Raw genomic sequence first — 17,612 nt, 5'->3', positions numbered from 1 at the left:
AGAAATAACACACATTTTTTCACAATTTCCACCTAAACTTTATGCTTTCTTTTATCCCTGTGGCATGAAAGAACACCATGGACACAAAACTCAACAACTTCAATACTCAAGGCACACTGACGACTCAGAAAATGTATAATATACCCATACTATTTATTTGTGAGAGCCTTAAATTAGACTTCTGCAGCCAGCACAAGTCTTCAAAATAGAATAGAGCCAATAGAATGGACAAATAGAATACCCTATTAGTCCATGGCCAAATGGCCTATTTATTCATGTACAGTTGTAATAAAAAAGTAATTGTTTCAATAGTGTTGTCAGCATAACACTTGTAAGTGGTTTAACAAAATGTTTCTATCATGTATTTTGATATTCACCCACTTTCAGTTAGAATATCAGAAAGTAGCTCATGCACGGAATGTTGATGGATTTTGACAGTTTGACGAGGTTTTGTCAGTTTTGTGAAAAGATTGTTGGTTCAGTTGACTGGTTATAACAACACTACCAACTATGCCATCTTCAATCAACTTCCATTGAGTTCCAAGGGTATTAAATGTAAGTACAAAATACTTTTTCTCTTGTGCTTGTGAATTGGTGGGGAATAGTAGCAATGACTAATGTAAGCTTGGCGTTTTTAGCAGGCTAGCTATCTAGCAGGCTAGCTAGCTTGCAGGTTAAACTGGCTGTCATAGATTAATCATAGACTGGAATAGATTAATCTATGAAACAGTGTAACAGTAACTGCTACAGTGCAGTCAGGGCTCTCAAGTGTCACATGACAGTCACTCATTTCGGTCTTTTGTCACGCCCTTTCGCCACACATTGTATTTCTCATGCGGAAAAACTATTTATAATATATTTAATATGCCGCAGCGCCCAAAATGTCTCTGGCCGCGCCAGTCTCATTATGGAACCGGCAGGAATCAATCGCTGTAAAAATCTATTATTGTCTATCCATTATAAAAGTGTATCTATCCATTATAAAAGAGCATCTATCCATAATAAAAGTGCATCTATCCATTATAAAGGTGCATCTATCCATTATAAAAGAGCATCTATCCATTATAAAAGAGCATCTATCCATTATAAAAGTGCATCTATCCATCATAAAAGTGCATCTATCCATCATAAAAGAGCATCTATCCATCATAAAAGAGCATATATCCATCATAAAAGTGCATCTATCCATTATAAAAGTGCATCTATCCATTATAAAAGTGCATATATCCATCATAAAAGTGCATCTATCCATCATAAAAGTGCATCTATCCATTATAAAAGAGCATCTATCCATTATAAAAGTGCATCTATACATCATAAAAGTGCATCTATCCATAATAAAAGTGCATCTATCCATTATAAAAGAGCATCTATCCATTATAAAAGAGCATCTCTCCATCATAAAAGAGCATCTCTCCATCATAAAAGTGCATCTCTCCATTATAAAAGTGCATCTATCCATTATAAAAGTGCATCTATCCATAAGAGCATCTCTCCATTATAAAAGTGCATCTCTCCATTATAAAAGTGCATCTATCCATTATAAAAGTGCATCTATCCATTATAAAGGTCCATCTATCCATTATAAAGGTCCATCTATCCATTATAAAGGTGCATCTATCCATTATAAAAGAGCATCTATCCATTATAAAAGAGCATCTATCCATTATAAAAGTGCATCTATCCATCATAAAAGAGCATCTATCCATTATAGAAGTGCATCTATACATCATAAAAGTGCATCTATCCATAATAAAAGTGCATCTATCCATCATAAAAGTGCATCTCTCCATCATAAAAGTGCATCTCTCCATTATAAAAGAGCATCTATCCATCATAAAAGTGCATCTATCCATTATAAAAGTGCATCTATCCATTATAAAAGTGCATCTCTCCATCATAAAAGTGCATCTCTCCATTATAAAAGAGCATCTATCCATTATAAAAGAGCATCTATCCATTATAAAAGAGCATCTATCCATTATAAAAGAGCATCTATCCATTATAAAAGTGCATCTATCCATCATAAAAGTGCATCTATCCATTATAAAAGTGCATCTATCCATTATAAAGGTCCATCTATCCATTATAAAGGTGCATCTATCCATTATAAAAGAGCATCTATCCATTATAAAAGAGCATCTATACATTATAAAAGTGCATCTATCCATTATAAAAGTGCATCTATCCATTATAAAAGTGCATCTATCCATCATAAAAGTGCATCTCTCCATTATAAAAGTGCATCTATCCATTATAAAAGTGCATCTATCCATAAGAGCATCTCTCCATCATAAAAGTGCATCTCTCCATTATAAAAGTGCATCTATCCATTATAAAAGTGCATCTATCCATTATAAAGGTCCATCTATCCATTATAAAGGTCCATCTATCCATTATAAAGGTCCATCTATCCATTATAAAGGTGCATCTATCCATTATAAAAGAGCATCTATCCATTATAAAAGAGCATCTATCCATTATAAAAGTGCATCTATCCATCATAAAAGAGCATCTATCCATTATAGAAGTGCATCTATACATCATAAAAGTGCATCTATCCATAATAAAAGTGCATCTATCCATCATAAAAGTGCATCTCTCCATCATAAAAGTGCATCTCTCCATTATAAAAGAGCATCTATCCATCATAAAAGTGCATCTATCCATTATAAAAGTGCATCTATCCATTATAAAAGTGCATCTCTCCATCATAAAAGTGCATCTCTCCATCATAAAAGAGCATCTATCCATTATAAAAGAGCATCTATCCATTATAAAAGAGCATCTATCCATTATAAAAGAGCATCTATCCATTTTAAAAGAGCATCTATCCATTATAAAAGTGCATCTATCCATTATAAAAGTGCATCTATCCATCATAAAAGTGCATCTATCCATTATAAAAGAGCATCTATCCATTATAAAAGTGCATCTCTCCATCATAAAAGAGCATCTATCCATTATAAAAGTGCATCTCTCCATCATAAAAGTCCATCTAACCCATTATAAAAGAGCATCTATCCATTATAAAAGTGCATCTATCCATTATAAAAGTGCATATATCCATCATAAAAGTGCATCTATCCATCATAAAAGTGCATCTATCCATTATAAAAGAGCATCTATCCATTATAAAAGTGCATCTATCCATAATAAAAGTGCATCTATCCATTATAAAAGTGCATCTATCCATTATAAAAGAGCATCTATCCATTATAAAAGAGCATCTCTCCATCATAAAAGTGCATCTCTCCATTATAAAAGTGCATCTATCCATTATAAAAGTGCATCTATCCATTATAAAGGTCCATCTATCCATTATAAAGGTCCATCTATCCATTATAAAGGTCCATCTATCCATTATAAAGGTGCATCTATCCATTATAAAAGAGCATCTATCCATTATAAAAGAGCATCTATCCATTATAAAAGAGCATCTATCCATTATAAGTGCATCTATCCATTATAAAAGTGCATATATCCATCATAAAAGTGCATCTATCCATCATAAAAGTGCATCTATCCATTATAAAAGTGCATCTATACATCATAAAAGTGCATCTATCCATAATAAAAGTGCATCTATCCATTATAAAAGAGCATCTATCCATTATAAAAGAGCATCTCTCCATCATAAAAGTACACACTGAAGTGTACTCTCAGTAAACTACTAGTTTCGTAGTTTATACTGCAAGTATACTTGTACGTTTTCTTTAAGTGAACATAACATTATACTTATAGTTTACTATTTATATATTATTTTTGCACTTGAAAAATAACTTTAACTGTACTTTAATTTTAAAAATATTTTATTAGCTTCATGCATCCTTTTTTAATCAACGCTTGAATGTCAGTAAGTTTCATAAAGAAAGGCAACATTTTAAACAAAAAAGTATAATTAGAGTAAATTGTTATACACTACCAGTGGACTAGCCTACACAAAAATTCAGATATGCAGAATTAGAAACATATCTGTTTTATATCAATATTCTAATCAATATTTTCAAACAATGTAAGTTTCATAAAACTGTATATGAAAAACTATGTAAAAAAAAATATATTGAATTGACTACTCAATCAAAAGAGTTAACACAACTACAAGACAAGTATACTTTGATTTCTTAATTATTCTTTTAAGTATATCTGGATCAAAAGATTGAGTTCAAGTACAGGCCAAATATACCCGGGCCCGTATTCATAAAGAATCTTAATGCAGAGTAGCTCCTAGTGACAAAATTCAAAGAAAATTCTTAGAAATGTGGGCGTTTACTCTTAAAATTAAAGAACAAATCCCAGTAAAGAAAAAAGTAATTCAGAAAGCATCTTAACCCTTAAAAGAGGTCTTAAGGTCAAAATTGTTAGGAGTACGGTCGAGGACTTTTCAGAGGCTGAAGAGATTCTTTAGCAGAGGAGAACATGGCAGAAAGACGAAGAGGGAGAAGAAATGTGTTGCAGACAATGGATGACAGTGAGTTAATAAGACGCTATAGATTAGATCGTGCAGGGATCATGTTTGTGACTGATCTTATTAGAGACGCGCTAACATCTCCGACACGCAGAAATGCCATAGCGCCAGAAATGAAAGTAATCACTACATTACGATATTTGGCAACTGGGAAAATGCAACAATGCAGCAGTGTGTAATGTACACAGTCGCATGTAATTTCTAAGTGAAGGCTTAGAATAGACCATATACTTCCCTTCTTGGACAACCAGCCAATCACAGTCTTCAAAAGATTGTGTCATACATAGCAACGGGGTCAACCCCGCCTCCTCACTAAGATGAAAGTTTTTGTCTTTTCCTTGCTCAGAGTTGCTCTCAGATCGGCCCCGAAACGCTCTTAAGCTAAGACTCTATATGTAAAAGTTTTTAAGCTTCATTAAGAGTTTTCTGAGAGGATTCTTAGAATCTTTATGAATACGGGCCCTGGACTTTTCTCTCAGTATAAATCAAGTACACTGAAGTGTAATTTTAATTATATTTCTGAGAAGTACATAAAATGTAGACTGAAAGTATACTTTCTTATTTTAAGTTTAAAAGAAGTATACTAAGTGTGAAAAACACCAAGCTTACATTAGCTACTGCTACTATTCTGCTACTATTCCCCACCATTTCACAAGCACAAGAGAAAAAGTATTTTGTACTTACATTTAATACCCCTGGAACTCAATGGAAGTTGATTGAAGATGGCATAGTTGGTAGTGTTGTTATAACCAGTCAACTGAACCAACAATCTTTTCGCAAAACTGGCAAAATCCATCAACATTCCCTGCATGAGCTACTTTCTGATATTCTAACTGAAAGTGGGTGAATATCAAAATACATGATAGAAACATTTTGTTAAACCACTTACAAGTGTTATGTTGACAACACTATTGAAACAAATACTTTTTATTACAACTGTACATGAATAAATAGGCCATTTGGCCATGGACTAATAGGGTATTCTATTTGTCCATTCTATTGGCTCTATTCTATTTTGAAGACTTGTGCTGGCTGCAGAAGTCTAATTTAAGGCTCTCACAAATAAATAGTATGGGTATATTATACATTTTCTGAGTCGTCAGAGTGCCTTGAGTATTGAAGTTGTTGAGTTTTGTGTCCATGGTGTTCTTTCATGCCACAGGGATAAAAGAAAGCATACAGTTTAGGCGGAAATTGTGAAACAATGTGTGTTATTTCTGGGCTTAAATGAAAGCCTAAAAGGTCCCCTTTCCAACGATACCAAGCACCATATTATAGAATATTGACAATATCCCTAGCATGAGCCTAAACCAGATATACACCAGATTTCAAAAACGGAATTTATTTTAGGGGGTTAGTAACTTCATGAGCTGAAAAAAGTGATTTCGCTACCACCGCTGCACTGCTATCGTGATTTTTCTAATACTAGGGGTGTATACCTTGCCAAAAAACAATGATAGCATTTGCCCCCCCCAGATGATACCGATGGACCAAATTTGGGGCCCTGGCTCATGGACTAAAACTAAAGAGTTTATCTTAAACTAAACACAGATGAGGAACATAATTAATAACCAAGGAAACAAATGAGAACATGCACCATAACGTAATCGGTTACCTAACGTAACCTCTGTTCTCTCTAGAAGAGGGAACGAGTGTTGCGTAAGTTGCTTACGCTACGGGTAAAGTCATCTTTTCTCGAGATATGAAGCCAAAAAATTATCCTTAATTTTTATAATCTTGTCAACGCAGTGCGGCAGCAGTCAGACCTAGAGCAGGCTATCTAGCGTGCTCATTGGCTGCACTGCGGCAACTGCAGCAGCCTACCGCTGAGCCTGGCGTGACGTCACGCCCAATGAGGGTGCTTCCACATAAAAGGAAGGCTCGGATGCTGGTTCACTGGTTTTCGTCAATGAAACGAATGAGCTCGTGGCGCGAGCACGGCGGGTTACGCAATACTCGTTCCCTCTTCTAGAGAGAACAGAGGTTACGTTAGGTAATCGATTACGTTCTCTTACGAGAGGTTCTCTCGTATTGCGTAAGTTGCTTACGCTACGGGAACACCCTTGTCAATGCCGTGCGCGCCCAGCATCCACTAAATGAGTCCCAGGGAAAGTCCGGGGAACACGATAAGTGAGAGCCGGGCAGCCAACAGAATGGCTAGCGCATGTACATAAGCACACAGTAGGGAGTGCAGAGCGGCGCAGCCGGTCTGAAGTAAAGTGACACAACCCTTTATAATGCAGCTCAACCAGGAGAGCTAAATCGAACAGCAGTAGCCTGCGCACGAGAATGTGGGCAGGGCATACGCGCGACTGATAAAAGTTTAGCCTGCAGGGCGGGAACTTCCAGGTTTTAAAACCTAATAAATGTGGAGGGGGAGGCCCAGCCCGCCGCCGTACAAATGTCATGAATGGAAATCCCGCTGGACCAAGCCCACGACGAGGCCATGCCTCTAGTGGAGTGAGCTCTGAAGCCTAAGGGGCACTGCAGGTCTTTAGATGCGTAAGCAGCCGCAATAGCGTCCACTATCCATCTGGACAGACTGTGTTTCGAGGCAGCGAGACCCTTGGTGCGCCCACCAAATGAAACGAAAAGCTGCTCCGAGCGCCTGACAGCGGTGGAGCGCGTGATGTAATTTCTCAGTGCTCTGACAGGGCAGAGGAGGTTATTATCGACCTCGCTGCCGGATGCCGGCAAAGCTGAGAGAGAAATGTCTTGCGCTATGAAGGGAGTGCCCATCACTTTGGGGACATAACCGTGCCTTGGTTTCAGAATGACTTTAGAGCAGGGCCGTGCACAGACATTTTGAGGGGCAGTGGCCTAAACCAAAAAAAGGGGCACTAAGGGGGTGGTTGCTTGTTAACACAAATTATCCAGTTATTACAAAATATACAATTAAAAGAGAAGACAGCACACACTCAAATACATTTTAGACTTTATTGTAGATGTTTTGATAGAACATCACAATTACACATTGCTGATAATAACATAAACTATTTGCTGTTTTACATTTTTATATTTACCTGTTCCATTTACAGCAACACTTTTTTTATTTGGTACCATGTCCTGAAAGATCTTGATAACCTAATTTTTTATGATTCACAATTACACATTGGTGATAATAACAGAAACTATTTACCATTTTACATTTTGGTATTTACCTTTTCCTTTTACAGCAAAACCTTTCTATTTGGTACCATGTCCTAAAATATCTTAAAGGTCCCATTGCATGGATTATTTTATTAGAATGTTTCCTGGGGTGCCCTTATAATGTTAGTATGTTTTTAAGATCAAAAGTTGTTATAATTTAGAAATAAAAGGCATATTTCCTAGCCTGATTTTAGCCTCTGATTTGAACGCTCTGTTTGAAGGGGTGTGTCTGCTGTGAGACTTCAGTGTAAACGCCCACTGCTGTGATTGGCTGCTGTGAGACTTCAGTGTAAACGCCCACTGCTGTGATTGGCTGTGAGACTTCAGTGTAAACGCCCACTGCTGTGATTGGCTGACATGCTTGCATATGAAATAGCTAGCATTACATGTGGAACTCTCTCGAATACTTTTACTATTACAGCTGTTATACGTTTTTACTATTACAGCTATTGAGATTAACGAATCGTGAGAAGTTTTTTAAAGGTGCATTAAGCAACTTTTCATGTTAAAAATACCCGTTTTTCTAACCCATACATGCTTAAACAATTGCCTGATGGGATGAATGAGCCCTTCTATGATCACTGCGATTGCCTCTATAATCCTGTACAGTAAAATAAATAAGAGGGATTCGGGACGGAATCGACTGGGCGTGATGTCATGCGCGTTCACGCTCACCTGGCTATGTCTGGCAGGTTTGTGTATTCGCCGCCATTATCCGCATCAGCGAAGACAACTCAAGAGACTTTTGCAAAAGTAGAAGATGGATTCAAAGAGACCGGCTTCTAGTTCATCCCAAATCCCAACGCAAACTCCACATAACCGCGTGCACAACTCTGGTTGCAGTTTCGCGTGTCGCCAGAAGGGGGCATAGTTCTGCAAAAACTCAGAGACTTGCGCAATGCACCTTTAAGTATTTAGATCTATTCCCATCACATAAAAGGTTGCAGTGATGAGCATTGAGCAAATGACAGTCTGTTGATCGCGTGAATGAAGATCTTATCATTGCAACAGTTTCTGCACTCTCACTAATGCTTTCACCAATGCAAACATGAGGTAAGTACAATAAGAGCTTCGTTGTGCAGCGTAACAACGTCATTGATTTCATAACGAGTTTTGGCAAGTGTCCAGATAAACTCGCACTGTGTGATTGACAGCTTGGGCGATTGGAAAGGGATTGTTCTTTGATCACTTTCTGTATATATATTAATCACAGTTTAAGTACGATTATTTTCATCCTAAGAGAAACGACGTGAAGTTGATCGTTTAGTCACTGGCTTGATTTACTGATGCATAAACAGTATTGAACGACTTTGAGAGAAAGATTATCTGTCTGAACTTGAACAATTACACATAAAAAATTCACATAACCCACTGGTTCTTCAGAGGCTCGGATGAAGGAACTAAAACAATACATTTGTACATTCATTTGTACATCCAAACACTGAGCAACTGCCATGCTTCGCTCGTTTGCAAGCCATGATGTCTCTCGAGGAAAAACCAATATCACGCTCGCGCAGCTCATTTTCTCATGGGCGGGCCAAGGCATAGAAGAGAAGGGGAGGTAACCTTTCCCCTTATGACGACATAAGGGGAAGATTTCTAGATTCGCCCGTCTGAGCTTTCATTTTCTCAAAAATACCCAGGGCTTGGTTTACCCAATTGACCTTGTCTACAAAGTGTGCCAACATCAGAAAATTTTGTTATTTGTATTAGATCTGATCAAGAGTACAATAATTTGATTAGACAAGCAGCTAATTCTAAGAACGTGGATATGTTGTACAAGTTGTTAGCACTAGTAAAAGACCAAGAGAAAAACATTACCGACATAAATACAAAAAAAAATATATACACCATAACCTACCTTTTAATGCATAAAAGGTATAGCATACCTTTCTATACTGTGAGTGATGCTGCAGAGCGAGCGAGAAAACCTGGAGCGGATTAGTGGAATCAGCGGAATGCTTTGAGCGGAGCGGGGCGGAGCGGTGGGGGTGGGGAAGAGGGGCACCTCAGTCGATGAGAACAGAGGGGCAGTGGCTCTAGCCACCGGGCCACCCCCCTGTGCACGGCCCTGCTTTAGAGTCATTAGGTCCAAACTCAAGGCACGCAGCGTTAACTGATAACGCGTGTAGGTCACCCACACGTTTGACTGAAGACAGGGCTATCAGAAAAACGGTCTTGAGCGTGAGATATTTGAAATCCACAGTTTCTATCGGTTCAAAGGGATGCGCTTTCAGGGCCTCTAAGACCAGGGAAAGATCCCAGATAGATAGGAACCGAAGGGGGCCGCGGGTGATTCATCCTCCTGGCTCCTCTAAGGAAGCGGATGATGAACTCGTTCCTTCCTAATGCGCCGAGTCAGCGAACGCTGAAATGGCCACAACATACACTTTGAGCGTGGAGGGGGACCTGCCCATGTCCAACAGCTCTTGAAGGAAGCAAAGCACCTGCGAGACCCCACATGTATGTGGATCCAATTCTTTGGCGGAGCACCACTTATCGAACACAGAGACTCTAGACTGTGTGATCGTGTTCACAACCCCTTTTGGCAGGTCAACGGGTATTCGTTGATTATCCATGCATGCAGAGACCAGCGCTCTGGATGAGGATGCCAGATCGAGCCGCGGGCTTGAGAGAGAAGGTCTCTCCTCACCGGGATCGGCCATGGGGCTATATCTGCCAGCCGCATTAATTCCAGGAACCACGTTTGATTCTCCCAGTGCGGGGCTATGAGGAGCACCGAGTGGCGCGCTTCCCTGATTCTCCCGATGGCCTGTGGCAACAGAGAGACCGGGGGGAAAGCGTACAGCGGGCCGCTGGGCCAGGTTTGGGCCAGCGCATCCTCGCTCTTTGAAAAGAACCTTTGGCAGTGAGCGTTGTCTTTTGACGCAAAAAGGTCGACTTTCGCTTTGCCGAAAAGGCGCCACAATAGCTGGACTGTCTGGGGATGCAAAGACCATTCCCCCGGGGGAACATTGTCTCTGGACAGTCTGTCTGGACCATCGTTCAGGTGACCGTGCGAGCGCAGTGAGTGCTGAGCCCAAACGAGGAGGTGTCCCGCCAGGGCGCAGAGACTTTTGGATCTGACGCCGCCCTGACGGTTTACATAGGACACCACTGACGTATTGTCCGTGCGGACTAGTACATGGTGATCCCGCAGGTGTGGGAGGAAGACACAGCCCTGATTCACATTGACTCGCAGGCCGCCGGCAGTCCAGGCTCGGTGAGGCACTCGCGCTTTCAGCCAGCGTTGTAGCGGGCGCATGCGCAGTAAGCCCAGCTGAAGCACAGCTGCAGCTGAGGCCATATGGCCCAACTTTTTTTGAAATGTTCTCAGCGGAACCCGGCTGCCTGTGTGGAAAGATGCAGCGAGATGTCGAATGTGGCGCGCGCGCTGCGTTGACAATCTGGCCGTCATAGCCACAGAGTCCAGTTCTATTCCCAGAAAGGAAATTGACTGACTGGGCAGTATGGAGCTCTTGGTCCAGTTGACCGAGAGACCCAGGCTTTCCAGATGGCTGAGAAGCGCTGTTTTGTGAGATGGGAAAAGGGAAAAGGGGGGCAGAGAAGGAGAGAGCGAGGCTCGCGGGAAGGGATCCGGCGAGCACTCAGCTGCTGCATCGGGCTCCGGTGGCCTCTGGGAGCGGCACTTCTTCTTGCGCGGCCCGGTGGAGGCAGGCGGAGAGACAGCAGGAGCGTCGAACGAGGCGAGTCGAGCCCGCAGGATCGACATCGACAGTTCTTCGCAGAATTCGCAGCCCCCGGAAGAGAGCACGAGGGCTGCGTGGTCTCGGCCCAGGCAGAGATCGCAAATCACATGGTGGTCCCTGTCGCTGAACTTCTCGTAAGAGAACATGATCAAAACATCTTTGAACAAGAATCAATAAGATGTGTCACTCTTTCAAGATAGCCAAAAGTTAAAGTCTCAGCTAAGCTCAGGTCTAAGGCTACTTCACACTTCTGTCACTTTGATTTTGCTGGATATAGATGGTTAAATGTCTGATAAAAAAACAAAAAAAACAAATGCAGATACATGTGAGAAATACAAAGATAAAAAGAATGCAAGTTCTAATCATTTTGAATGCTGAAGTTAATGTGAGAGTTTCAGACTTGAACCTTACATTTCTCTTAAAATGGACACTTTAAGGTTTCATTTTTATTTTTGCATTTTTATTTTGCCCTGAAAGAAGTGAGTTATTTATATTACAATTATGATAAATATTCATTTATTTATATATTTTTTGTATTATTTACTTATGTATTTATGTATTTTAAGTATATTTCTATGTGCTTATTTCTAGTAAATTGTAATATTGCCCCTGTGGTGACACATTTATCTAGTGACAGGAAAGTCAAAGTCTAATGGTCCGCTGCTTCTACACTCCTAAAACATTATCTCTGACATGAGGCTGAAATTATTATTATAGAGTAACCAGTTGATATTTGAGCTTCAATGTGCATATTATTGCAGCCGAAATATCAGTTTATCCCACATCTCATTTACTATGAATGAATATAAAAAACTACACTGATTTTATTATTTTATTTTCATGTATGCATTTCAATGCAACATCGGATCTATTTAAAACATGCAAAATATTAAAAAAATAAATAAATAAAATAAATCTGCAGACTCAATGTGGTTACAGTGATGGGATACAGCCAAAGTTACTGGTTAAAATGAGCAATGAAAAATACTCTTAAATCATATATTAATTATTATTATACCTTTATTTAACCAGGAGAGAACCTCACTGAGATTAAAATCTCTTTTACAGGAGTGTCCTGGCCAAGATAGGCGGCCCAATTATTCAAACACACATATGACAATAAAACAATACAGCACACAATAAATTGGTATTAAAAATACAATCTCAGAAGCATTTGCAAGTCATTAAATCTTTCTCTAGCACATGTATAAGTGTTCTAAAATTGCTGAAAGACAGCAAATGTTTCAGCCTCAATGTCATTTGGAGAGAGTTCCATTCTGTTGGTCCAATAAGTAAGTACCAATGTATTTTCCTTCGTACAGCAAGAGAAGACCAAGAAACTCTGTTTTATAATGCACAATGATGTGTAGAAATCTTTGTGATGTGTTAATCTTAGTCCATGTTAATTTCAACATTTACTAATATATTATTAAATCAAAAGTTGCAGCTGTGAATATTATTTAATGGACCTCAGCTAACATGAACTAACAATGAATAGTTGTATTTTTATTAACTAATGTTAACAAAGATTATTAAATAACAAATGTATTAATATGCATTAAGTAAAATTAACAAATGGAACCTTGTTGTAAAGTGTTACCAACAAACAAACAAGTAATTCTGTCTGAGGAACACATGAACTCACTCACCTGATACTGTCAGTGTAACTCCATCACTGATCTTTGAGTTCTGTTGGGTTTCAGTCAGAGTTCCTCTACATCTGTACAGACCAGCATGAGACGGCTCCACAGATTTGATATAGATCTGGTCTGTACTTCTGCTGTTATCTTGATCTTTATACCAGCTGTACCTCCAGACTCCTGTCTCCTGTATGTCACATGTGAGAGTGACTCTCTCTCCTCTGAACACACGAACATCAGGCTTCACCTTCACTACAGGTTTGGGTCTCACTGTGAAATAAGCAAACACACATTTCACATGTCTGAAAGTCATTAAAACTCAAAATATAGAAAGAATACTTACCTCTCACTATTATCTCAACATGACTGAGGTCTGTGTAGTATTCTCCTCGCTGTGCTCTACACCAGTATGTTCCTCCATCAGAGACTCTCACAGAACTGATTGTTTTAGTTCCAGCATCATCACCGAATTCCCAGTTTGAGTCTTTCCACCAGAGACACGTCCATCCAGTTGAGCTTCCCACGTCACAGCTGAGAGTAACTGTGTCTCCAGTGAACACTGAACTCTGGGGCTTTACAGTCAGAATCGGCTGCAGTTTATCTACACAGTGAAACAACCTTGAGTGTATCTCTCACAAACACAGGCATTATTTTCCATATTTGTCAGATTGTCTGAAAATGTTTTCTTTTAAATATAAAAGTGTTGTTCCACTTTTACTAATAGCACCCAACGAAAAAAGCCAACATAACGAATAATGATAATAATGATTTGCATTGACATTTATTTGTTTAGTGGATGCTTTTATCCCAAGTACTTTCTGAGTGTGTTTCCTAAACAAACCAAAAGATAGTGCCAGACCAAACTCACATTTGTGTTTGTGCCAACAAATGACATGTCAGACCACTCAAAGAGAGATATGGAGATATAGTGCTTAGAATTTACCAATGACTTAAAGGGTTCCTTGACTATGATTTCACTTTTTTAACTTTAGTTAAGCCCTGATCACACCTAACGCGTTTTTCAGGTTCGAAAACGCGAGGCACACAGCACGGCCAATCAGCCGATCACACAGAACTGGCAGTGCGCTGTGTTTTCTATGTTGCTAAGTAACCAGGGAGTCAGCTGTCCTGTCAGTCTAATCGAGCGCTCTTAAAAAAACGAACAAAAAAAACAACGTGATGACGTCGGGCGCTTTTTCCGCTCTTAGTTGCTTTTTGCTTTCAACTGCAAAAACGTAAGGCGCAGCAGGCGGTAAAACGCGAGGCGACTGGGGCGCATAAACAGCACGCAGAACGCTCACTGCCATAGGAAAACAATTGAAAAAAGGCGCATCTCACTGCAAAAAAAAAACGCGTTAGGTGTGATCGGGGCCTTAGTGTGCAATGCTGCTGTTTGAGCATAAACAACATCTGCAAAGTTACGACGCTCAAATAATGCAAAGGGAGATATTTTCTTTTACAGAAATCGATTTTTAAGGACTACGGCTGGTAGGAACTACAACAAGCTTCTTCCCGGGTTGGTGACATCACGAACCCTAAAGTTCAGTAGCCCCACCCACTGGTTCGAGCACAACAAGTAGTAGTAGGTAAATAACAGACATGGATCAAGCAACTAAGCAATAACCATGCCTTTGATGAGTGCAAAATGTTGTGCAGAGCCAGGTTGTGGAAAAACACAGTAGCTGCATTAGATTTGCAGAGAGCCTGAAATAAAAAAAAAACTCTTTTGTGCCTTCTATATTGGATCCGACAGGAACTGCGCAACATGCAAGTAAAAAAAGTTTTTACTCTTTACTGTGTCAATATTGCTTTGCTACAGATTGATATGTACAGATGATGTGTACATGTCTAAGCAAAATCACCAGTGCAGTGACCAGTGATTTCTGATACGTAATTATTCATGTAGGCCTACAGTCAGATGTTTTCTGTCTCAAAATCATTTACTGTCAGTAAATCAAACCAGTGACTAAACGGTCAACATCACATAGGATAAAAATAATATGTTATTTAAACTGTGGTTAAAATATCTATAGAAAGCAATCAAAGCACGCTCACTTAACAATCGCTGGAACTGTCAATCAAACAGCGCGAGTATTCTACTCCAGTTTGAATCAACAAATCTCTTATTTATATTGTGTTTGCACTGTTAGTTATGATGAAAGGATTTGCTAGTGTGCAGATATCGAGTTACAATGACGAGATCACTGCATTCATGCGCTCAACATGTCTGTGATCGGCTACAATGCTCATCCACTGCAATCTTTCATTCCACAATCTAAATATGATGCTATAATCAACACTTTCCACTATTCATAAACCTATAAACTAGGTCAGCCAGAACCGGGAGCACTTCTTATAACACCCAATGTACTTGTTGTTACAGCATAAGAAGAATGGCATCTGCGCTAATCTTTCTGTTTATTCCGAGGTTTACTGTAGACAGGCGGATTCTGGCCGTATCCAGATCAGACCTGAGCCTAGACACGACCACAACGCAGCAGAGATTGTGTCAACTAGACTCTCCCATGTGAAGACACGACAGCCAGTGGCACTGATCCTCAACAAACCCGTCTCCATACCGGCATGATGACTCCGATCTTCAACCAGATGGAACTGCTGGATAAGTATTCTGAATGTTCCAATCCAATCTGACTTCTGACCTATAATGGTCCCTGAATCATAATACACTGTTTGTTCGTTGGCCAAAGGAGAACTGGCCCCCGACTGAGCCTGGTTTCTCCCAAGTTTTTTTTTTCTCCATTCTGTCACCTGATAAGAGTTTTGGTTCCTTGCCACTGTTGGCAAAAGCCTTTTGCTTTTGGCTTGCTTAGTTGGGGACACTTAACATTCAACAATATTATTGATCGGCCTGCATTGACACCATTATGAGAACTGAACTGAGCTGGACGATCTCCAGAGTGGCTATATATGAACTAAATTAATAACTAATAGCTGAACTATGACACTATTTTCTTCTAGATCTGCTGTACAGTGAAATAAACTTTGTTGCATTAATTTCCTGTTATCACTGTAAAGCTGATTTGAAACAATCTGTATTATAAAAAGCGCTATATAAATAAAGGTGACTTGACTTGAAAACTGTAATAGTAAAAATGTAATAAACGTTTTCGAGAGAATTCCACATGTAATACTTAGCTATTTCCATATGCAAAGATGTTAGCCAATCACAGCAGTGGGCGTTTACACTGAATGCTCACAGCAGGCATGCCCCTTAAAACAGAGCATTCAAATCAGAGAGCTAAAATCAGGATAGGAAATAATGCCTTTTATTATTAAAATATTACAATTTTGATGTAAAAATCATAATAGTGATGCAAGTGCACCCCAGGAAACATTATAAAATAATAAAATAATGCAGTTCATGATCCCTTTAATTATAGGTATTTTCGCACACAAATGGGATACGAGAAACTTTTAATAAAAACCAAACAAACCTTGGAATTGTATTTGTTTATTTATTTAATTAATATGTGACAATATATTTACTTATATATCATAATGCATGTAATTTTATATTCAGTAATACACTTCATAATATATAGATGTATGTGATCAGATATAGTAATGTTTGTGTAATATATTGCATATATTACCCATGCAGCATAAACACACAGACATAACTTATATAATTTTTACAATATATGGTGTAAAAACGTCTGAGTGCTGCCCTCTTCAGGTTGAACGGTTGCTACTGCATTTAAATGTTCCTATTGGAAGTTGTGGTGCTGCGTGACATAAGCAGGCACCAGCTCCCCATGCCCTTGGCAGCCCCTGGTATAAAAACATCTTGTTCCATCAAAACCACTGTAGTGAGTCAGGAGTTGGAATTGCGAGTATTGAAAGCAATCAGGATAGCGAATATTAGCATCTAGTTAGCATAGCATTTATATAGTTATTTAGATTATTTTGTGTAGCCTAGGTAAAATGGGCTTCTCCACACAGCTCGCGCTGTAAAGCGACTCTGTGCCAAACGCTGCTCCTCCTGCATGGACTCCACCACCGCAGCGGCATCTTGATGTGAGTGAGCATATATTTGTAATCACAATTTTTGTTCCTTCCTATTAGGCTAAAGTTAATCCTCTGGGGTCGACAAACGCGGCAAACAATAAACCTTTGTGCTTTTGTAAAATAAAGAAAACAGTGTCTGCTTTCTGCCTCTCCGTCTCCATGAACTTTTTTTCAGGAGCACATCTCTAAACTTAAACAAAACTCAGCGAATACTAGTTACACAGGCATAAGCAATATATCTTTATAAACATTTAAGTCTCTGCTATTAAATGATCTAATTCAAAATGAAAACAAATATTCTCTGTTTATGTAATCTGTATGAAAAGATAAAGATGTCAGTCGTTCTCATGGCAACTCATTATCTGCTAATGTGAACATGATTATTGAAAGCAGGTCTCAGGTGCACAAGGCTTTTTCAAATATTGCCAGTGGGTGGAGTCAGGCTCTGACCAGGGGTTGAGTAACCCTTTAAGTATCTTTAGTAGTGGAAAGTAGTCTACATTTTTGTAACATTTGTACTTAACCGTATAGACAAACAAAACCAAAGAAAAGCTTACCTTGTACTGTTAACATGACCATTTCACTGCACTCTGAGTACTCTGTGCCGTAGAACAT

The 17,612-nt window shown here is 39.2% G+C and overlaps 1 protein-coding gene across 1 annotated transcript in view; it reads right to left on the bottom strand.

Moving 5' to 3' along the window:
- Nucleotides 1-17,612, bottom strand: part of LOC311288470 (Fc receptor-like protein 5) — a gene marked incomplete at its 5' end in the record, with an annotated part of 38,730 nt that extends 21,118 nt beyond the window's left edge. The window contains 3 exons of the mRNA XM_084405891.1: nt 12,978-13,238; nt 13,312-13,569; nt 17,555-17,612. Coding sequence (XP_084262017.1) covers nt 12,978-13,238; nt 13,312-13,569; nt 17,555-17,612 — 577 coding nt within the window. The remainder of the gene's footprint in view (nt 1-12,977; nt 13,239-13,311; nt 13,570-17,554) is intronic.

The sequence above is a fragment of the Rutilus rutilus genome (assembly GCF_951802725.1).
Source record: "Rutilus rutilus genome assembly, chromosome: 3".
In the NCBI taxonomy this organism is placed as follows: domain Eukaryota; kingdom Metazoa; phylum Chordata; class Actinopteri; order Cypriniformes; family Leuciscidae; genus Rutilus; species Rutilus rutilus.
Note: the sequence above shows the minus strand (reverse complement) of the source record. Positions and strands in the feature narration are given on the sequence as shown.